Source organism: Clytia hemisphaerica, unplaced genomic scaffold, assembly GCF_902728285.1.
Source record: "Clytia hemisphaerica strain Z4C2 unplaced genomic scaffold, Clytia hemisphaerica genome assembly, whole genome shotgun sequence".
In the NCBI taxonomy this organism is placed as follows: Eukaryota; Metazoa; Cnidaria; class Hydrozoa; order Leptothecata; family Clytiidae; genus Clytia; species Clytia hemisphaerica.
Window position 1 is genome coordinate 2,033,091 of NW_027103473.1, and position 23,261 is coordinate 2,056,351.

Below are 23,261 nucleotides of genomic sequence, written 5' to 3' on the forward strand. Positions count from 1 at the left end.
CCTTATTCCCATATCCCCTCTCTTCCCATATTCCCTCTCTCCCCATATTCCCCATATTCCCTCTCTCCCCATATTCCCTTTCTTCCCATATTCCCGTATTCCCTTTCTCCCCATATTCCCAAATTCCCTTTCTCCCAGTGTTCCCTCTCTCCCGCATATTCCCTTCCTCCCCATGTATTCTCGTATTCCCTTTCTCCCCATATTCCCTCCTGCCTCCGGCGCTAAAAAGGCCGGGTCAGATATTTTTTCTATTCCTATAGTTCCGTAATTGTTCCGGCTACTAAAAATATAGCGGTTACCCCCGCTTTACTTGACGGCCTCAAGCTCACAACTGTCTTCCGGTTGCGGTCTGCACTTTGTATTTTCTTTGAAAGTTTCAAACAGAGAAAATGGCGGAAAATGCAGTTGATTTTTTAAATTAACTAAAGTTCTTCATCCACCATAATCAAGTGAATATTTGATGGATTTAGTGGAAGTCTCCAATCACTGTTACGATGGAGATGTTTTGCAATTACTAGAAGTTTTATTTTGGTGAATAATTGTTTCAAAGACATTCATTTCCTGTCTTCTGTAGAGGTATGTTTTTCTTTCAGAGTGTTACCGATAATCACATTACATTTTGTTTTTAATTGATACTAGGCAAAAAATGTAACTAAAGCTTAGAAGATAGTTTAAAAGTAGTGCCTAGGAATGATAAACTTTATTTACAAAACTCATTTGTAACTTGAGTACTTGTATTGAACCAACTGTAAACTTAAAGTCTCCCACCTGATGGAGCCATCCAAACTCAAAATTGCCAGGGAAAATGCCTATTGGATATTATTCGGGGATGGTAGGTGTAGCTTGTGGACATCACTTTTGACAAAGAAATTTTCATAAGAAATATCAGATTTAGAGTTAAGTTATTTTGTTTGGGTTCTCTTTGTTTGACGGCCTACACGCTCACAAATATTTGACGACCCTGGACACCGCGGCGCCGTACATTTTGCTGTGTTGTCCGGTGGGCGTTTTTAAATGTATGGTGAAAAGTAGATTTTATAATATTTAAACTACTGAAGCAGTTATTACGAATGAGGTAGAATTTGGCTAAATATTTCAGCTTCGGTTTGTGTAAATTGCAGGTTACAGGTCACAGGTTACAGGTCAACAAAGTGCAGACCGGAAAAAAGATAATAAGATCATAACATATACATAACATAACATCAATACATAACGCATTAAATTACAAAAAAGTAATACATGTTATTTAGATATTATAAAATGACAATTGAATAGAATAACAACCTAGTGACACTTCACAGATGTTACGCGAGGTAATCGTCACAAGCCAAAATTCATGTTCAACAGATTTTGAAAACGAAAGTGTAAAGAATAAACATTGCCGTAAACGCGTTTAAAACGCGGGTAAAAAGTCCTGGGCCGAGTCCCGCGTTTGCTCATTTAGCCAATCAGATCACACAATCTAGCCGGTTCCCAACTCCCGCTATAAAATCACATTGTAAATATCGAAATAAAACCGGGGGTTTAAATATTTACTAAAGGCTTATTTCGCTGAAAGAAAATAGCTTTAATGAAACAAATTTTGGTTAAATATCTTTGTTATTATATACAAAACCTGAATCTAAATGGTTTTGAGAAGTAAAAGATTGTACGACTTCAAAATAGACAAAGATTCTAGGCTTTGTCTTCATCTTGCCATTTCCTTTTTCTTTGTATAATTGTTTGTTTGAATGTTTTGTTGTTTTGTATCATATTTGTTGGTATTGTCGGTCGAGCAATTGGGGTGTGATGATGTTTCAGCTTTTGCTGAGATTATGTTGAGGGTAGTGTTCTGATCCATGAGAGATTTTCAAACTTTTCTTAGATATAAAGATAGAGAACTAAAACAAGCTTGACCCACTAAACTATATATTCAGCACCAGACTCTCTGACATTCTGAGAAATTATTTGCCTGGGAAGAGCAGCAGATTTCAGCGAAATGCTGCTTTTTGCTCTAAAAGTGTATGGTGGAAATGGTGCTTGTTTTCAAACTTAAACATCAATTCATTTGAAATATTTTGTTTATTTGGATTATTGAAAGGTTAAAGGTTTGTTTTATTTTTATTTTTTGATGATAGCTTCACTCAATCACTTACAATGAGCCTTTGAAATTTGTTTATTTTGGTATTCTGATTGCTCTCGCATGATGCCGCCATTATTGAGTTTTTTTTTTGCGTTTGCTAAATGCGATTTCGTGAGACTTTGCATTACCAACTTTTGCTTATGGCAAACACCTGTGACTTACTTACAAAAATAATGACAAAATCATAAAATATGATGCCTAACAAGACAAAAGCACAAAAAATATTTATATATAATGCAAAATGTGATGTGGATGGTGTGAATGGATAAAAAATGGCACCAAACAAAAGCTTGCAAGGTCCCTAAGGGAGTGGTTTTAGAAGGATGGAACTAATTAATTTTTCAGTTATTATTTTAATGACTTAATGACAATTCTTGACAAAAATATTGACAGAATCACAAAATATCATGTCTTACAAGAGAAAAACACCAAAAATATTTAGATACCAAACGTGATGATAACAATATGGCTGAATATAAAATTACACCAATTAGAAGCTCGTGAGTTCTCTGAGAAGGTAGTTTTAGAGCGATGTGTTTTATTATATGTAACCATCCTATACCATTACAAACATTACAATATGTAATATACGTGTTATACGTATAATATGGTACATCAAATATTTTCTGGTCTGTGTTATACACGGCGCAAACTGCGAAAGATCGATAAAAGCACATGGTTAAATTTTGATGTTTGAAATGGTTTATATGGATGAAATTGCTTGAGAATTATGTTTTTGATAATTCTTTGTGTTTTCCAAACATTTTCCTCTCCAATGACATTGATTAGAGTCAACCTGTCATACTGACCTGTAACCTGCGGTTTATACAAACCGGCTTAACTTAAAACTCTTCAAGATTATCAAGAGAAGGTTTTTCAAACTAACCTGTACTCGTCATTCATGGTAGTACTTCGAACGTGTCTGGGTGGAGGGAATTTTATGCAATCGTCAAAGTCATGGAAAATGATGCCATCAGGGGTCTCCTCCCACACGTTCATGTCGAGATAGTCAGAGATTCTCTCTAAATGTGCCTGCCATGCCCTGGGAAACATTTCAATGACCCAAAATGGAACGGATGTGTTATTTCTGTCTGGTTTGAGTAGGTCTGCATGTTTGCTGATAAGATTTCTTCTCTCTATCCTCACAGACCCCAAGTTTTCCTCCCAATCTTCACGAACTTGCAAACGAATGAAAGCATTGAACAACATCTGCTCAGCATGTCGATTTGACGTCCTCTTTCTAACCTCCTTGAAGAAATGGAATGCACGCTCTTCGGCCTCCGCTTTACAGGACGACAAGTTGATGATACAGAACTGCTGGGATGCGCGGCTAATCAAGGCGTGGTAATACTGTCCGAAAAGCTTTCTCTCTGTCATACCCCTTGGAATCTTGATCAACGGTACAACATCTAGAGCATGCAGGAACGTTAAATTGTGGAATCGGAGGATAGTTTTCGATGTTCTATCCTTTTCCTCGGCATACATAATCTCTTGGATTTCACACAATTGTTGAAGAATTTTGAGGTATGGTTTCTCTAGCTTATCCTTCATATCAGGGGGGGGTCCATGTACAAAACAGCGGCATGTATCAGTACTTTGTAGCAAATTTCGATTTTAAACACCCACCCACCCCTATAGTACAAAATGTACAAAATGCTATCCAGCAAACTCCCAAAAACACCCCAACACCCCCTATATTTTACAATATACTATCCAGTACTATCCAGCAAACTCCCAAATACACCCTGACAGCCCCTGTATAATACAATATACTATCAAGCAAACTACCAAATATACCCCTACACCCCTTCATAAAATAAAAATTTTAAGCCAAAAAACTTGAAACTTTGGGGTAAGTTTTTTATTCTTCCCAAAAAAGTTTTCGAAAAATTTTCTTTAAAATTGACAAAAACAATTGAGAATTAAAAAAAATTTTCGACAAAAATCTAAAATAAATCACAATTTGATTTCATTTCGGCTTTTTAGTACACAAATACTAAGCAGAAAATCCGAAATTTGACCTTGACACCCCCATGTATAGTACACAAGTACTAAACAGCAAATTTTTTTTGAAAACACCCACCCACCCCATGATACATGCCGCTTTTTTGTACATGGACCCCCCCCTGTTCATATAGATGGTAACGTCTATGAGACTGCAACGATAGTCTGTACACCATTTCGCATCTTTCCCTAGATTTTTAAAAGTTGATATTTTAATCATAATCAAATACATGAGACTGGTTTATGCTATTAGTTACACGGTCTTCTTGAAGTGGGATACAGGATTGAACCTTTAAGATGGCATAACTTATGTTTTTCGAACATATGGAATCTCAAAGTTCTACTTTAAACGAGCGAGTTCTCAGTTTATTTACCTGAAAACGAGGCATCGATCGCATCTTCCAACTCTTGCTTTTCTTTTTTCGACAGGTTGCAAGGCATTGCCTGGTAGATGTTTTTGATGTGACCTGCTATGGTGTGAAGTGGCTCTACTGGCAAAATTTCGTAGTCTTCATGACCAACATCTTTCAACTCCATCTTCCGGGATTCGTACAAAAATGCAGGCAGATGGTGTATTCCAGTTATTTCGTTGTCGTATTTTCCTTTCAACATGTCTTTATTTTAACCTCGCGTTCGTGGAGCTGACTGATGATATCCGGCTTGGTGATTCTTTCGGAAGGATTTACGATGCCGTTTACGATCGATTGTCTTCCGTAGCAATGCTATGGGAGTTTGAGGTAGGCTTGACGATTTATCAGAAATTCCGCTCAATTTTATATAGAAACTGAATTTTTGGAAAATAGTTACTCCATAGTGGAATAACTGCAGATAAGGGTGGTGCCTAAGCCCAAAATTGTCGATTTTAGTAGAATATGGTGTACTAAGTGAGCACATTATTTTTTAAATTTTAGGCTTTTAAAAATTCCGGAAGCAAAAAAATGCAAAATATTTTTTTCAAAACTAAAAAAATTCACTATTTTTTCAATCATGAAAGATATTTTAACAAACTTGGAAAATGATTGAGATATTTAACTCTTGAACGGTTGTTAGTAAGACATACCCAATAAAGCTGTATCATAAATGAGGAATTCAGTGAAATAATTGCCAAATTTGGCATTTTTGGGGGTGGTATATACCAATTTTGAGGGTCAAATCAATTAGTACACCAGAGAACTATGGAGTAACTGCAAGGGTGGTGGTGTCTGAAAACAATGTCAAAAATTGCAGTTACTCCACATAGTGTAAGACCCCCCTGGAGTATATGAAAAAGTCCTTAAATTTTTACAGAAATCTCCTCGGAAAAGTGAAAAATCCTATATTCTCCTTAAATTTGAAATTTTGAAAGCTGTGGGAACCCTGATTGTAGAAAGTAGTGCATGTTAATAGTTTCTGCAATCATCTTTCATTTAAGGTACCAACTCGTAACCAAAAAGAATCAAACGTAGTTATGGAAATGAATCAAAAACATTTATGGAATATACAACACCTCATTCCTGAAAGAGTCGACAAAACTCTTTTCGTGTCAAAATACTGCTCCAGGTAAAAATTGACAAATTTTTTGTTTGTTTGAAAAAAGTGCACCAGTTTCAATTAAGAGATTGTATGGTATATATCTGAACATTTCACTTTCTTGAATTTTGAACTATGCTTGAAATTTACTTCACGCACAGGGGGGGGTCAAGCAGTTAGTACAAGACATCATGCCTACTAAGTGATTCTTTGGAGGAAAGAGGCCACACCACCACCCTTTGACAGTTAGTATGAAATATACTAAGTGATTTCAAAGGAAATTCAATAAGGACCACCCCTTAAAACCTATCAAACGAGAGTGTGATATTTACTTTTTGTCAAACCATGTTCCCAAAATTGTTTTGAAACAGTTATTGATTTGGTATGATGAATTAAAATGAATCAAAAATTTTATTTTAACACAACGCTGTACAGCGATATATGTACAAGAGTTTCAAATAACGAAGTACTTCTCAATTGATACAATAATGAAACACCGTAAACCGAAAACATAAACATAATATGTAGCGTTCAATCAAGGCAGAAAAAAATACTTTTTCATGATTTATAAAGAACAAGATTACGAACTTTTACAATTTCAAAATCGATCTAAGTCAAGAAAATAGTAGCTTCAATGTTCTACAGATTTAACTTAGCTTATCAAATCTAAACAGATAAAAAGGACAATTTCAGCGTCATTACTTTTTGTAAGTTTCATATAAATTGTTTTATAAACTACATTATACGATTTCAAAATATATGAACTCCCATACACGCCGTAAAACTAAAAGAAAAAAGTAAAACCAACTGACTTTTTTCTTTTATTTATCAATCTATAGTTAGGGAATTCCCCTGATATAGTGTTTAACTAAAGGGTAATACCAAACAAACTCCAAAGGGGAAGACTTAAATGTCTTAGGTTCTTTGATTTCTCTTATGGAGGGGGATTTCCCTGATTGCTTTTAGTATTTATTTTTAATATTTTTCTAGAAAAGGTAAAAAAGTAGCACTTAGTATTCATTTGTACTAACTGTTTTCCTAGATTTTTTACTTGACACCACCCTAGCAGTCACTTAGTACCATCAAGTACTAACTGTTTTTTGAAAATTTTGTAGGTATACCACCACGGTACTAACCGGCATGATGTCTTGTACTAACTGCTTGACCCCCCCCTGTCACGCATTCAAAAGTTATGAAGAAAATTCTAAAACAATTCTCCTTTGAAAAAGCACCATTATAGAGAAAAATGAGGGAATCAATTTTTTTTCTCTCTTTCTGTGCCACACAAGACCTCCTTTTTCTTGTTTTTGTTGTAATGTAATACCTAAAGGGAATATAAATAAATGCGATATTTGCTTGATGCAGAATAAATTAATGCGAATGACACACCAAAAACTTTAAATTTTGCGGAATAAATAAATGTGAAGGGTCGAAAATTTCAAGGTTTGCAAAATTGATTAGTAGGAACATAGTTCGGACCCCCCCCCCCCTTCTTAAGGGGAGGATGACACCTTCCAAAAAAGTGAAGAAGGGGGGTCAGAAATTTTCACTAAATGGGGGGGGGGTAGCAAGGATGGGAGGGCTTACATATATTGTAGATTATTTTCCAGCACTGTTATAAAATTTGGTCTGCATGAAAGGAAGTTCTTTATTTTCACTTAAAAGTGGTATTATATTTGCCAGACTTAATTTTTCTTTACTGTTTCCCTTCCCTTTTTACCATAAAAAATTTAACCTGAAACCCTTGGGGGATAGGCATTTTTTAAGGTTTGGGGGATGCCAAGAAGGGGGGTCAGACCCCTTTCCGCACTATGGGGAGGAGGACTTCAATGATTGTTTTTTCCTTCAATAAACCTTTTTTGTAACAATGAACTAAAGAAATTCTAAAGAAATACAAAAAAATGTACAGAAAAGTCTTTCTTTCTCGTCATTGATCACTAAATAAATGTTTCGATTTTTTTTCCCATCTTAATTTTATATTTTTCGGAATTAATTAATGGAAACGGTGGAAAATTTAATTTTGCGGAAAAGGCTCAAATTCGCATTAATTAATTCTCGCATTAATTTATTCTCTTAAGGTAGTTGATTAAGAACTGTCAATTTTAACGATTCTTTTTTTAGTTTTTGATAACTTGAAGTTTGATACCCACTTTTTTCTCAAAAATGATCGTCCACTTACAGTGTAGCAAAAATTCAGTGCATATTTTTAGACAAAAATGGAAATTTTTACCGAAACCATGCTTTCAGCTGCTTCTCTACTTTTTGGAAAAACACGCAGATTTTAACCTTAACCACCGCAGATACTCGTTGGTCAATTTGCCTGGCTGCCCTCTGTGAAATTTTTAATTGTTCATTAACTGTTTAATAAATATTTATTTATTTGATTCAGGTGAGGCTAAACATGGGAAACCGACACAGTTTGATGCAACAAAATATTTCTTTGGATTCAAAGTAACCATACTCAAACTACCGTACTGGAACCCCTACGCAGCTCATGGAAAACCTTTTAGAGACTGCGATTATCGTGAAAAGCCTTGATAATTGTTGGACAAAGAAACAAAGAGGACTGTTATTTAAACATACTCCCGCTCTCCTGTAGGGATAATAATAATACCGGTTCGTCCGGTAGTGTGGAAAGAAAACGGTCAAGTTGTCTTTTAAATTTAATTTTTGTACAGTTTGTGATGTTACGAATGTAGCATGGAAGGGAATTGAAAAGGTCCTTCTTCAGATAATGAGCCTCTCCAAATATTTTTGTGCTCTGTTGCGCTTTGAATTAACTTCTTTAAGGTAACATTTTCATCCGAGCCTCTCGTTTTTTTAGCAGGTGATACCCCCTTTGTTCTCAGAGTGGTTGAAATTTGGAACATGTTTTTCTAAGATATTCCAAGTAGATGATTTGGTATCTTTCTCTACGTCTTTCCAGACTGTATAGTTTTAGAGTTTTTAGTTTTTCCCAATAGTTCAGATTTTGTAAAGAAGGTATTCCATTAAGAAATGATTCAAGCTGTTCAAGTCGTTGCATTTGGTGTCTCTTGGATGGTGACCATAGCTGTGAACAGTAATTAATATGTGGGACTCCCATGTCTTCCATAGGGTCTACAGTAGGGTCCCTTGTTTTGAAAGTTTGATATATCCATGAACTGATGCCTTCGACTGTGTCGATTACATTTTCTATATGGTTGTCATATGTCATACCCACATCTAAAGCGATTCCAAGGTCTTTGACTGTGGTCTTGGTTTCTATCACATTTTGGGTGTCTGAGAAGTAATTACTAGAAAGTTCTTTAAGCTCTGTTAAGCTCTTCATTTCTACCATACTTGAGATGTTCAAATTTTAGTCCGTTCAATTTCATGTTATTCAGTTTCGTCCACTCATAGACTGTGTGACAACAAATCATTGTTGTCCATAATTTTAAATTTTAAAATCATCACTTACAGTAGAAAATGCAAATTCCCTTTCACTTTCAGCATCACTTTTCATTTTACTGTCTTCAGAATCAACTAACAAATCATTGTTGTCCATAATTTTAAATTTTAAAATCATCACTTACAGTAGAAAATGCAAATTCCCTTTCACTTTCAGCATCACTTTTCATTTCACTGTCTTCAGAATCAACTAACAAATCATTGTTGTCCATAGTTTTAAATTTTAAAATCATCACTTACAGTATAAAATCCATATTCACTTTCAGCATCACTTTTCATTTTACTGTCTTCAGAATCAACTAACAAATCATTGTTGTCCATAATTTTAAATTTTAAAATCATCACTTACAGTAAAAAATCCAAATTCCCTTTCACTTTCAGCATCACTTTTCATTTCACTGTCTTAGGAATCAACTAACAAATCATTGTTGTCCATAATTTTAAATTTTAAAATCATCACTTACAGTAGAAAATCCAAATTTCCTTTCACTTTCAGCATCACTTTTCATTTCACTTTGAAAATTGTCATCATAGTAGTCACTGTCTTCAGAATCATTTTCACTTTCAATATTATATCCAAGTAACAGATCATTGTTGTCCATAATTTTGAATTTTAAAATCATCAGTTACAGTAGAAAATCCAAATTCCCTTTCACTTTCAGCATCACTTTTCATTTCACTTTGAAAATTATCATCATAGTAGTCACTGTCTTCAGAATCATTTTCACTTTCAATATTATATCAAAGTAACAGATCATTGTTGTCCATAATTTTGAATTTTAAAATCATCAGTTACAGTAGAAAATCCAAATTCCCTTTCACTTTCAGCATCACTTTTCATTTCACTTTGAAAATTGTCATCATAGTAGTCACTGTCTTCAGAATCATTTTCACTTTCAATATTATATCCAAGTAACAGATCATTGTTGTCCATAATTTTGAATTTTAAAATCATCACTTACAGTAGAAAATCCAAATTCCCTTTCACTTTCAGCATCACTTTTCATTTCACTTTGAAAATTGTCATCGTAGTAGTCACTGTCTCCAGAATCATTTTGATCTTCAATTTCTTATTCGTATTTTCTAAGAATTTGTTGTCAGCTACCTTCAAATTTTTTTACTGTTTTCTATGACATGCCTATCATGATGCTTTCTTCTCCTTCTAAAACAAAATTGTGTCACATTAGAAGCATCAGCAAAGTGGTATTTACCTCGTGGTTCAGGTTTCAGAACGAGGTTGGAATAGTTAGTTAGAAGAGTCAAGAAACTTTTGTTGCCTTTTAAACTTTGGAATTGTGCACGATTTTCATTTGCGCATAGTTTTGACGCTAAATCTTGAAGAATATGAATTTTGTTGACATGTTTGTGCTGCAATATCTGACCTAGATGTGTTGATAACGGCTTTGCTTCCTCCTTGTACAATAAGAGTAATAAATCACAAATTCTTTCCGCAGCTATAAAGTATTTTTCTTTATCCAATGATTTGAGATGATTATCAAAGAAAGGTTCCAGTATGTTAGAAAAACTTTCCATGTCAAGTTTCTCCGAGATAACATCTAATTTTCAGATTAATATTTACAATACTTTTTAAACTAACAACAGGCTCAGTTCAACTTTAAATATTCATGCAACCCTAAGCCTGTCCGTGTGTCTGTCACCAGCTTTTCTCGAGATTGGCTCATTAGTTTTTTTCTGATTTTTTGGCACAAAGGTGGAAAATGGCAATTCCCACTATGCCCGATTTTTTGGGGGAAAAATTTGGGCCAAAAGCTGCCTAAAAATACGGTTTTTTGGACTTTGTGCAAAATTGCTTCATTAGTTTTTTCTCATTTTTGGCAGAAAGATGGATGGCAATGTGTTATTAGTTTTGGCCCAAAACAATTTTTCCCCGGATCGTCGTAAAATATGGATTTACATTTTCTAAGGAAATTTCCTTTTACCATTTTCCAGTTACCAGCTTTTCTTTCTTGGGGCCTTTCTTGTCTACGTGGTCTATTCAAACGGCTCACTTCATTCTCTTACTCTCTTGCAATTTTTCTATTTTTATCTGACTCTCATCGTCAAGTAGGCCAATTCAGCATGTGGCTTGTTGTCTTTGAAAATTCTTTCGTCGTCAAGCACGTTGTTGGGATTTGTCTCGATGCACCATTTTCTAAGTTTGATCAGGGAATCGTACTTCCTGACATGACGAGATTTGGCTTTGGTGATATGTTTCGAGACTAAAAAGTTTATACCATAAATTATACATTTTTGTTTCAAACAAGTTGTCGAGTTTGATAATTGTTGGGGCGTCGTGCCCTTGCGTTTTAAATTTTTTTTTTTTTTGTGTGTTTCGCAGATATCTCATTGTAAAGCAGCTTTCGGCATAATTTCATTATAAGCTTGGGCTTCCCAGTTTAAACTGTCATAAAAATGACACCTACATTTTCACACTGGTCATTCAAGCAAAACTTAATTATGGACTGAAGAGGTGATTTCCTTTTTGAATATCATGGTTTTCATGGACCAATCGCATGATAAAGTTATGGTAGAAAATTGTAGAACATTCTTCATTTTCTTCAATTGACATTGAAAGGGTGACATGGTTCGGCACGTCCTTGTGGAATTCAATACTATACCCTCATGTTTGATATGTGATTGTAACGTATGAAATAGTTTTCTGTTGGTATCTTCGATCAGCAGTAGGACAAATATCTCCTTGGTGCTTAAGCTCTAGCTTAAACGGCCGACTTTTGCCTTGCCTTCCCTTAATTTTTGACGAAAGTCGGCAGAAAGTTGACTGGCTAAAGTCAATGCGATGCCTTCTTTTGAAGTCAAGGACTCTTTCTTTGTTAGTGATTGTGACATCTAATCTAAGGATACTATTGTCGAGTTGCGGATTGAGTGGATTGGATGCTATCTTATAATTTCTACTTTGTTTTTCATAATATAGTGTTTCCTGTCGATATTTAGACTAGATTATACTCCTGGCTGAACTTTGTTTTCTGATAATTTTGATCACTCTGAGTTCGGTAGCGTCATCCAGTCTATCGACCTAAGTGGCCTCCAGGCTAGTCGATATTTTATTCGAGATGTTTTGGTAGTCTCGATTTTCCACAGCAGCATGAAGAAAATAAAATATCTAACGGATTATTTAGCGATTTTTTTCCTGTGTTGCTTTGGAGAATAATTTTCTGAAAAGAAAATGTAAACGTTAAAACAAATCTCTTTTCATTCACAAATTAGAATAACGAACAGAAAACGAAAACATGCGTAATAGTCTCCGTCAATCCCCAACTTTGAGCTAGTGATTGTTTTATTACAGATACCATTAATTATACTAAAGTCTATTCACGATAAGTGTGCACTCTTTTTTCATTTACCTATAACTTTTGAAGGAATTCTTCAATCTTTATAAATTTGGTATCATTGGAAAGATATTAGTGAGTGGAACAATTTGAAATAAAAAAAACTTTAAAAAGATTATAAAAATGAAGATGAAAATGAAGAAGAAAAAAATGAAGATCTTGTAGAAAAGTGCTATAACTATCATTTTCACTGAAGTGAATCCTTAATCATCGAACGTCATCACTGGGAAAAAAATTCTCAAAAATAATCATTCAGTCAAAAGATATCAAACAAAGTTATAAGCTGATTGACGTCTAAAAACGCTGTTTTCTGCAGTTTTTTGCTGTTTTTTAGGGTCAATCACTTATTAACTTTGTATCATAACTCACAATGATGATCTCCTAAGATCAAAAAATATCTCCAGTGAAAATGAAAGTTATAGCACTTTTCTACAAGATCTTCATTTTTTTCTTCTTCATTTTTAGAATTTTTTTAAAGATTTTTTTATTTCAAATTGTTCCACTCACTAATATCTTTCCGATGATACCAAATTTATAAAGATTGAAGAATTCCTTCAAAAGTTATAGGTAAATGAAAAAAGAGTGCACACTTATCGTGAATAGACTTTAGTTAAATTTACTTAATCCTATTTACTTCAGACGCTAGTAGAATCCACCCAGACTTGAGAAATTTGATTTTAAAGTGTAAAAGTTCTTCTTAAATAGCTTTCAATAGATTATTCTTTTAAATAGATAATATTATCAAAATATTTTTACAGTCAATGATAGCTGTTACTTGTATTTGAGTATCTTTTAATTTTTTTATTATTGAATTTCATTGAAAGATCGTGAACACAGCATTAATTGAATTTAATCTTATGTCTTGACTCTAACTCATCTGAATAGTTCTGAGTTTGCGCATTGCGGTTATGTGGTCAAAAATTGGCTATTTTTACCCACTAAATAAAATGAACAAATGGCCTATATTTTATTAGAAAAAAAATGAAGAAGTATTTTTTAATTTAGTGCGGTCGATTAAATAATTATTTTGGAGCTGAACACCACAGATATCTGTAAAGCCCGAAGGGCTAGATAGACAACTTTAAGCTTTCTCCAGCAAAAAAAAAGTGAAGCAAAAATTTGACTTTTTAAATTTCGTGCTGATGGATAAGATCTAGCATTTTAATTGTTTTCGGAGCGCGAGATAAAAAAAGTAGGCGGTAAACGCTATTTCACATCTCTCAAACCGGTGAAATTGCATATTTTAGTCACGTGACTTTGGTAGGAAATCCTTCCAAACATAGGCTTCACTTTTCGATAAAAGCCGCAAATCTAGCCCTTCGGGCTTTACAGATCTGTGAGCTGAACTTTCTAAAAATCACCGGAACAGCCGATTATCACCGGAAAATTGATTTTTATTGAATTTCTCGAGCTGTACTTTATATTTCATAAAATTTTGCACACTGATGTAAAATGGCAAAATCTAAAATGTGACAGAGCTCGATTTTCGAAAACTTTTCCGGCTGAAAATGAAGGAAATATCCCGGAAAAACTGGTTTCTTGGTTTTCTCACGAGATTTCATCATAAGTTTGTTGTTTTGTTTTTTTGTTTTTTTTTTCACAAGGATGCGTATTAGCATTTCCCCAAAAATAGCCGAGTCCTATTTTTGAGGAAAAAAATTTCCGGCCAAAAATGTCGGATATTGCCGGAAATCGCCGTTTTTGCTGATTTTATTGGACTTTTTCCTCGAATTGCTTTGTTTTTTCACACAAAAACATTGATAACAATGCCTACAAGTGTGATTGCAATCGTCAAATCAACTGATTTTTAACGCTGGAACTTTCTAAAAATCGCAGGAACAAACGGTTATCACCGGAAAAGAGGGGTTTTCTTGAATTTCTCTAGTTTTTTTTTCATGAAATTTTGCATACTTGATGCAAAGTGACACTACCAATGTGACCGATTTTCGAGAAACATTTTTCTAATGTCCGAAAAACCTTTTATTTGTTTTTTTTTCTATGGAGATCTTACATTTCCAGAAACTGGTTTGTTAGGTAGAGCTTAGTCCGAGGACTACCTCTAACCTTATTACTAGTCATAGCTTTCACTAAATGCCCCCACTGAAAGGTCATGTCATGCACTTATAAAGCTTTTAATGCTTTCAAGATTGAAACATAAAAAATAATCAGGAATAATTAATTGATTTGATTACTGATTGATTTAATTATTGATTGATTGATTCTCTATTGCTACTTTGCCTAATAAACAATAGTCAAGAGGATACTGCGGATAAAATTTATCAAAAAGTTCTGCGCCATCTTAAATAGGGCGAAATAGAAACTAATCCTAGCTAAGGCCCGGACTCCACTCCCCTACGCTGTGATTGCACTTCTCAAGCAAAATCTTTTATGGCCCTTTTATGTTGTTGGTCAAAAGAAAAAATAAAGGAATGCCATTGTGGTCCATTCATACGTACAGTCAGTAGAGAAAAGTTGAAATGCGCCTAATTTTTTTTAAAGTGCATAGTACTTTTTCATGATGCAATCTTTTCTCCAAGCTGAAAGGATTGAATTCATTAAGATGATCGCAGCACAGACAATGAAGAGACGTGCCTTCAGGAAGCTAGACTTTTTGAGTTTATAGCTATATACTTTCACGTTATGGTGTTTCCGTATGACTGTCTGTGTGCCTAGTCTAACCACCGTTAAATGCCTTCGGGAAGGTCACTCCTAACTTGGAAAGCCAGAATTGGAGCTATTTCACCAAACTACCTATCATTCGTATATTTACATTACAGACATCAATTTTTCACTCTTGCTTGTGACGTCATCAATTGTCGAAATATTCTCGGACGCGTCCGGTAAGTATTTTTTTAAACGCTGAGTAAAATTTTCAGGTTCAGGGAGGTTTACTAAGTTCAAAATCATTAAGCTATAATTGTCCCTAAATTTTGCACTGTTTCACTTTTTTTGATGTCATCATCTGCCTGTCCTAGTATCGTCTACTCCAGACGGTGCTAGTAGTAAAGTGGTCATCAACCTTGATTCCTGTACGGGAGATCAAGGTTTCGATTCCCACTCACGGCAGCTCGCACTTGGCAAGTGAGCGAACCCTCGCCCGGGTCTACCCATGCCATATGAGGGGAATTGGGTAGTCCAGTCCAAGGTACACTAAAGCTCCAGCCAAACGATGAAAATATACCATCTGACGAATTTGCCTTTTGTTTTGTGCGGGCGGGCTGCGCTATTTTCACAAAACCCTGGCTTTCAGATTATTTTGTTAGTACTTTTATAACCAAAAATTGAAAAATTATACCTTGCCAAACTTCATCAGAAATTAATTTTGATTTTATTATATCTTCTTTTATCTCGTCCTTTCATTGTTATGTAAAAACTCTGTTCATAGCTAAAGAATCCTTGAACATAAGGCTTTAAAAGGAAATAAGTAGTTTCTTACAAACTTCAGATAAAACTCCAGAGGTATGTCTTCTTCTTTTTCCTTCACAACCAAACAACCTAACGTGCATCTACAATCCATGCTCCCCAAACAGTCCAACAAAAAAACAAGAAAATTAAAACCATGCTGGATATGGCAACTTGCTGCGCAAAGTGCTGCGCATGCGGTCTTTACTTGTTGCCATGGTTATGGCGGGGCATGGGGATGAGAGAATAAGATGGGAATACGGGAATAAGGGAATACGGGAATAAGGTAATACGGGAATAAAGGGAATATGGGAATATGGGGATAAGGGGGTAAGGGAATATGGGAATATGGGAATATGGGGAAGACGGGAATAAGGGAATATGGGAATATGGGGATATGGGAATATGGGGATATGGGAATATGGGGAAGACGGGAATAAGGGAATATGGGAATATGGGGATATGGGAATATGGGGATATGGGAATATGGGAATAAGGGAATATGGGAATAAAGGGAATAAGGGAATATGCAGAATATGGGGATATGGGAATATGGGAATATGGGAATAAGGGAATAAAGGGAATAAGGGAATATGGGAATAAAGGGGATAAAAGGGAATAATGGGAATATGGGAATATGGGAATATGGGGATAAGGGAATATGGGAATAAGGGAATACGGTAATAAAGGGAATATGGGAATATGGGGAATAAGGGAATATGGGGAATAAGGGAATAAAGGGAATAAGGGAATATGGGAATATGGGAATAAGGGAATATGGGGATATGGGGATAAAGGGAATATGGGGATATGAGGAATAAGGGAATATGGGATAAAGGGAATATGGGAAATGGGGAATAAGGGAATAAAGGGAATATGGCAATACGGGGATAAAGGGAATATGGGAAATGGGGAATAAGGGAATATGGGAATATGGGAATAAAGGGAATATGGGAATAAGGGGGATGAGGGAATACGGGAATATGGGAATATGGGAATATGGGAATATGGGGAATAAGGGAATAAGGGAATAAGGGGAATAAGGGAATATGGGGAATAAAGGGAATAAGGGAATATGGGAATAAGGGAATATGGGAATATGGGGATATGGGAATAAGGGAATATGGGGATATGGGAATATGGGAATGTGGGAATAAAGGGAATAAGGGAATATGGGAATAAAGGGAATAAGGGAATACGGGAATAAAGGGAATAAGGGAATATGGGAATATGGGGATAAAGGGAATAAGGGAATATGGGAATAAGGGAATATGGGGATAAAGGGAATATGGGGATATGGGGAATATGGGATAAAGGGAATATGGGAAATGGGGAATAAGGGAATAAAGGGAATATGGCAATACGGGGATAAAGGGAATATGGGAAATGGGGAATAAGGGAATATGGGAATATGGGAATATGGGGAATAAGGGAATAAGGGAATAAGGGGAATGTGGGGAATAAGGGAATAAGGGAATAAGGGGAATAAGGGGAATAAGGGAATATGGGAATAAAAAGGGAATAAGGGAATATGGGAATACGGGAATAAAGGGAATATGGGAATACGGGATAAAAGGGAATATGGGAATATGGGAATAAGGGAATATGGGAACAAGGGGAATAAGGGAATATGGGGAATAAGGGAATAAGGGAATAAGGGGAATAAGGGGAATAAGGGAATATGGGAATAAAGGGAATAAGGGAATATGGGAATACGGGAATAAAGGGAATATGGGAATACGGGAATACGGGAATAGAGGGAATATGGGAATATGGGAATAAGGGAATATGGGAATAAGGGAATATGGGAATAGATGAGGATATGGGGATAAGGGGAATAAGGGAATATGGGAATACGGGAATGAGGAAAATGATAGGAATATTGTATAAGAGTATTATCTCCTTAATGTAATAGGCGCGTTAGATGAAGAAGAAACCAGAAAATCGGTAATTTCGGAAATATCCAATCGGAATGCATCACGCCTCCGCCCATCGCGGCCCGCCATTTTTAGTAGTATTTTTAGTCCCCGCCCAAAAATCGAGGACGTTGTAAAACAGTCAAGAACACCTTCAAATTAGCCTATCATAGGCTGATTAGCCTATCATAGGCTGATTAGCCTATCATAGGCTATTTAGACTATTTTATATAAGCTATTTAGCCGAAAATCGATAAAAACCTCGATTTCTGACGAAATATAAATAGTCGCGTCTTCTTTAAGGAATATACATGGTTTCTCATTGTCAGAGAAATGTTCATGACAAATTTTGACTTTGGGTCAATTTTGGTTTAGGAAATATTCCACTTTTTGGTACTGCGCATGCGTGCGCATGCGCAGGGTAAGAAAATCGGGCTTTTTGAAACAAACATGTGTTTTTGTACACGGCACTTCATTATCAGAAAATTAGCCTATAATCGGTTAGTTAGCCGATGGATAATAAATTTATTCATATTTCTGTTTCCAAAATTGAATGTTATTTCACAGTTTAAGTGAAAAAGATTCATTTGGCTTTGTTGGGCAATGAAGTAATGGTGAAAAATAGACGATTGTTCAGTGCCAGATCTGAGATAATTGACGAACCAGATTTTAATCAACTTTACAAAATGCAGAGTACCACCACAACATTAACATGAGGAAAAGTTCTTCCATGTGTGGCGCCGCTTCATTGGGGACATATTCGGTCCTCATGTTGCCCATGGATCCCTGAAAAGACGTTGTTTGCAGTCGTTGCACCATGGAACAATGCTTTTTTAATTCTTCCCTGGACTTCTATAGGACTATCAAACTTATTGTGGATCATCAATATCAGACGAAAGCGAATCATCACCTGAAAATTTGACTTGCATGTACGTGTACCATCCAACATACAAATCAAATAGGTCGTGCGTCATCAACCACCAGTCAACGTTAATGGGGAGCGTGTATAAAGCTCTTCCATCGGACGGTTTGGTTTTGATAACTACAGATGAGCCAGAGGTGGATAAGGTATTCATGGAGATGAAATCAGTTGATATTTTGAAGAACAAAGTCTTTCCTGAACTAGTTGCTTACATTATGTAAGCATAGAAGAAGGAGAGAAGACTTACCCAGACTGGGAAAAACACGGATTTCATGCAATTTGCTTGTTTCCAAATGCAATAGCGCTTCGTCATGCAAACGTCATGATTATTACTTCTCTCATTTGACCGAAATTCAATCCCACAAACCTTTTCGTCTTAATTCAAAAGTCGTGAAAGTTATTACTTGTTCTTTGTAATTGAGTGTAATTTGCGTGCAAGCGTAATAAACGCAAAGGGTTATGGGATTGAATTTCAGGGGCCGGTGGAGAGGGAAAACACCTTGTCTGTTTGTCATTGGAATCTAAATAGCGTTTGGGTTGATAACTTTGCGAAGATTGCTCAAATCACAGCTTTTTTAAATGTTCATAAGTATGATATTTTTTGTGTTGGTGAATCCTTTCTCGATTCTTCTATCGAGACGGATGATCTAAGGCTAAAGATTGATAACTATGAACTCCTTAGATCAGACCACCCTTCATATTCTAAAATGGGTGGAGTGTGCCTATATCGCAGATTTGGTATCTCTGTTGAGGAAAGACCTGATCTGTCCTCTCTTGATGAGTGTCTTGTTTGCGAAAGTTAATTCTGGTACTAAAAAACTTTTTCTTTGTCTTCTCTATCGTTCCCAAAGTCAAGATGCGGATGAATTCGCAGACTTTAAGCATAAATGGGAGGAAACAATTATAAATATAAGCAATATTTCTTCTGCTGGCACGATTCTACTTGGTGATTTCAATGGGAGGAATTCGGAATGGTGGGCTGGAGATGCAACAAATTCCCAAGGTGAGGACATTAGCGATATTGCCTTACAGCATGGTTTATATCAACTTAGTGACGAGCCGACTCACCTTCGCCCGACTGTTCACCTACTTGCATAGATCTTATTTTTACATCTTCTCAGGCTCTTGTTTTTAACTCCGGGGTCTTGACTTCACTCCATGCCCGTTGCCACCACCAGATAACCTTTGTAAAACTTAATTTTCAGGTTAAATTCCCTCCAGCATACAAACGAAAAATTTGGGATTTTACTAGGGCTGATGAGAGGGGAATCATGCTTGCTCTAAATGCCATTGAGTGGGATACTTCTTTTCGAGGTCTAAATGTGGATGAGCGTGTTGCCCTGCTTTCTGAATATATATTAAACATTTTTTCTAATTTGTTCCCAATAAAATAATTACAATCAGGGATAAGGATGCGTTGTGGATTACTCCTGAGCTTAAACAAATGCTCTTCGACAAAGCTAAATTTTATCGCCGGTGGAAAAAGCGGGGGGATCTCTTGGATGAACACGCACTCGATGACATCTCCAGAAGATCTAGACTGGCTATCAAAGAAGCCAAGGAAAACTATTTTACTCGTCTTGGCAATTCTCTTAACGATCCGAACATTGGAAGTAAGAAATACTGGTCTACCCTTAAACAATTTTTAGGCATGCGCAAAACACCAAAAATCCCACCCATACGTGATAACAGAGACATCCTCGTATCTGATGTTTCTGAGAAAGCCAGCATCCTTAATTCTTTTTTCGCCAAACAATGTTCTCTTATTGAAACTGGCAGTGTTCTGCCAGCTGAACAATTCCTTACCGACTTGAGGTTGGAAAACTTGGAATTAGATAAGATCGAGTCTTTAATAAAATCTTTAAACATAAACAAGGCTCATGGATGGGACGATATTTCTACACGTATGGTTAGAATTTGCGGTAAATCTTTAGTAAAACTTTTGTGCAATATTTTCAATCTTTCAATTCACTTAGGTATCTTCCCTTCCGAGTGGTAGAAAGGCAATGTTGTTCCTGTTTATAAAAAGGGGGACAAAAGCATTGCTAAAAACTACAGACCAGTGTCTCTTCTTCCAGTGTTTAGCAAATTATTTGAAAAGTACATTTATGATGTACTTTACAAGTATTTTGCAAGCAACAATCTTTTTACTTCGTGCTAGTCAGGTTTTCGGGAGGGTGATTCTTGTTTCTCTCAGTTGTTGTCCATAACGCATGACATCTTTACAGGGTTTGACACTGATCCACCTTCGGACACGAGGGGAGTGTTTCTTGATATCTCAAAGGCATTTGATCGAGTCTGGCATGAGGGTTTAATTTACAAACTCCAATCCTATGGGGTAACTGGTCCCTTACTTTCCCTTTTGAGAAATTTTCTATCAGGTAGGTATCAGAGGGTTGTTTTGAATGGGAAAACCTCTGAGTGGAAACAAATCAAGGCAGGAGTTCCTCAAGGCTCAATTCTTGGTCCTTTGTTTTTTCTAATCTACATCAACGACCTTCTCAACAATCTCGAGACCAAGGCTAAAATCTTCGCTGATGACACGTTTTTATTTTCATTAGTGGTTGACCAACTTTTGAGCAGTGAGGAATTAAACAGAGATCTTGCAAGAATAAATGAGTGGGCTCGTCAATGGAAGATGTCTTTTAATCCTGATCCCACAAAACAGGCTGTGGAAGTTTACTTTTCCAAAAGGCTCCTACCAGCTAATGCTCCTGTTTTATCTTTCAATAATACTGACATAAGAACTACTGAATGTCAGAAGCATCTAGTTCTTATCTTGGATTCCTAACTCTCATTCAGTCACCATTTAGACGAAAAAATAAAAAAGGCCAACAAAGGTATTGGCCTCATTAACAGACTTCGCAAACATATACCAAGAAAATCTCTGCTTACTTTATACAAATCTTACATTAGACCACATTTAGACTATGGGGATATTATAAACGACCATCCTGGAAATTCGACTTTTGTTCGTAAGCTTGAATCCATCCAATATAATGCCTGTCTTGCTATAACAGGTTGCTTTCGTGGAATGTCTCAAGAAAAACTTTATTCTGAACTTGGTCTCGAGAGTCTTGCTGATCGTCGATTTAGTAGGAGAATGATCTTTTTCTACAAAATTTTAAACAATTTAGCCACCTCTTATTTACGTAACTACTTACCAGCAAGACTTACGGCACCGGGTAATCTAAGAACAAGAAATCCTATTTATCAACTTAATATTCGAACTGAGCGTTCCCGGAATTCTTTTTATCCATACTGCATAACACAGTGGAATATTCTGGCTGGTCGTATAAGAGATATGCCTTCAGTATCTACCTTTAAAAAAGCAATCCTCGAGTTTCTAAGGCCCAAACTTTCTCCTGTTTTTGGAGCTCGTGACAACCAGGGTGTGATCCTTCTCAATCGTCTTCGAGTAGGATTTAGTCATCTCAATGAACATAAATTTAGACACGGTTTTCGTGACACCTTAGATCCATTTTGTGCGTGTAGAACAAATTCCATCGAAAACTCTCAACACTTTCTTTTGCACTGCTCTATTTACTCTCAGGCAAGACATCTTTTGTTCAACAAACTTCTGAACCAAGACATAAATATTTATCCACTAAACCCTCCTAAGCTCTTCAACCTTTTGTTGTACGGTGATCCAGAATTACCTTTCAACATAAATAACAAAATAATTAATCTTGTCATTGAATTTATTCTCGACTATGAAAGGTTTAGTGGTGCCTTATTTTAGTTTAATGATCTTCTTACACAGCTCTATAATATTTTTTAATATTTGTGTTTATCCTTTTAGTGATGGTTTTCCCTTTTAGTTTTTTATCTTATTCAATAGCTTAGTACCCTTGGCGATATCACTTAGTGCCTTGCAGGGGGATGAGCTATTTATTTTTTCTGTGTTTGTTTTTGTAAGTAGTATATGTTCTTAAGTGTAATGTAGCTTCTCAAATCATATAAAAAAAAAGATGTTTTCTTCGTGATTGCGTGATTAGAGGTCAAAGCGTGATCGTGCTTTGAAAGATTTTGAGCCGTGATACGTGATTCTGACTTTTTCAAAGAGATGCGTGATTATCCAGGTGATATCGTGAACAGAGTTACCGCTGGGAGAGCCTCATATATTGACTTAACATTTGGCACAAATCTTTCACAATCAAAAGATACTCTATAGATAATACCCGTCATAATGTAAGTTTTGTTCATTTATTTGCAATAACACTTATCACGGCGATCTTTGATTGGATTAATCGGATTCAAATTTCCTTGTTTTAGCCAATTTTTAGGATAATAACTGAGAAGAAATGCTATCTTTTTCTTTTATCCTTTAGAGGACAAATATAAGTACATTATGTGAAAATTTTAAGTCTCTAGCACTTTCCTAACCGGAATTATCTTGAGGGCGGGATAGAGGGATCTCTCGAAAACGAAAGTGCCCAATAACTGGTGAACAGTTTGATGTATCAAAAACCTTTTTTCCTACTTTTACATTGCTATAAGGAGACTTTATATACCAAATTTCATCTCCTTATGAGCACTACTTAAGGAAATACAAGGGATATTAGCCAAAATCACTATGTGTAAATCTATAAACATTCAAACTACATGGA

General features: G+C 35.7%; 1 protein-coding gene across 1 annotated transcript; it reads left to right on the forward strand.

The window, feature by feature from the left end:
* Positions 1 to 361: 361 nt before the first annotated feature.
* LOC136798477 (uncharacterized) lies at positions 362 to 13,254 on the forward strand. The gene is made up of 5 exons (XM_067055092.1): positions 362 to 576; positions 3,271 to 3,646; positions 4,556 to 4,863; positions 5,538 to 5,665; positions 8,025 to 13,254. The coding sequence occupies exons 3-5, from the start codon at positions 4,684 to 4,686 to the stop codon at positions 8,026 to 8,028; spliced, it is 312 nt and encodes a 103-aa protein (XP_066911193.1). The 5' UTR covers positions 362 to 576; positions 3,271 to 3,646; positions 4,556 to 4,683; the 3' UTR covers positions 8,029 to 13,254.
* The last annotated feature ends 10,007 nt before the right edge of the window (positions 13,255 to 23,261 follow it).

Bases quoted from the DNA above. Each gene is read 5' to 3' on its own strand.
- LOC136798477 (XM_067055092.1), top strand. From the start codon at position 4,684: ATGCAGGCAGATGGTGTATTCCAGTTATTTCGTTGTCGTATTTTCCTT. The intron at 4,864-5,537 runs GTAGGCTTGACG...CTTTCATTTAAG, and splicing joins CAATGCTATGGGAGTTTGAG to GTACCAACTCGTAACCAAAA.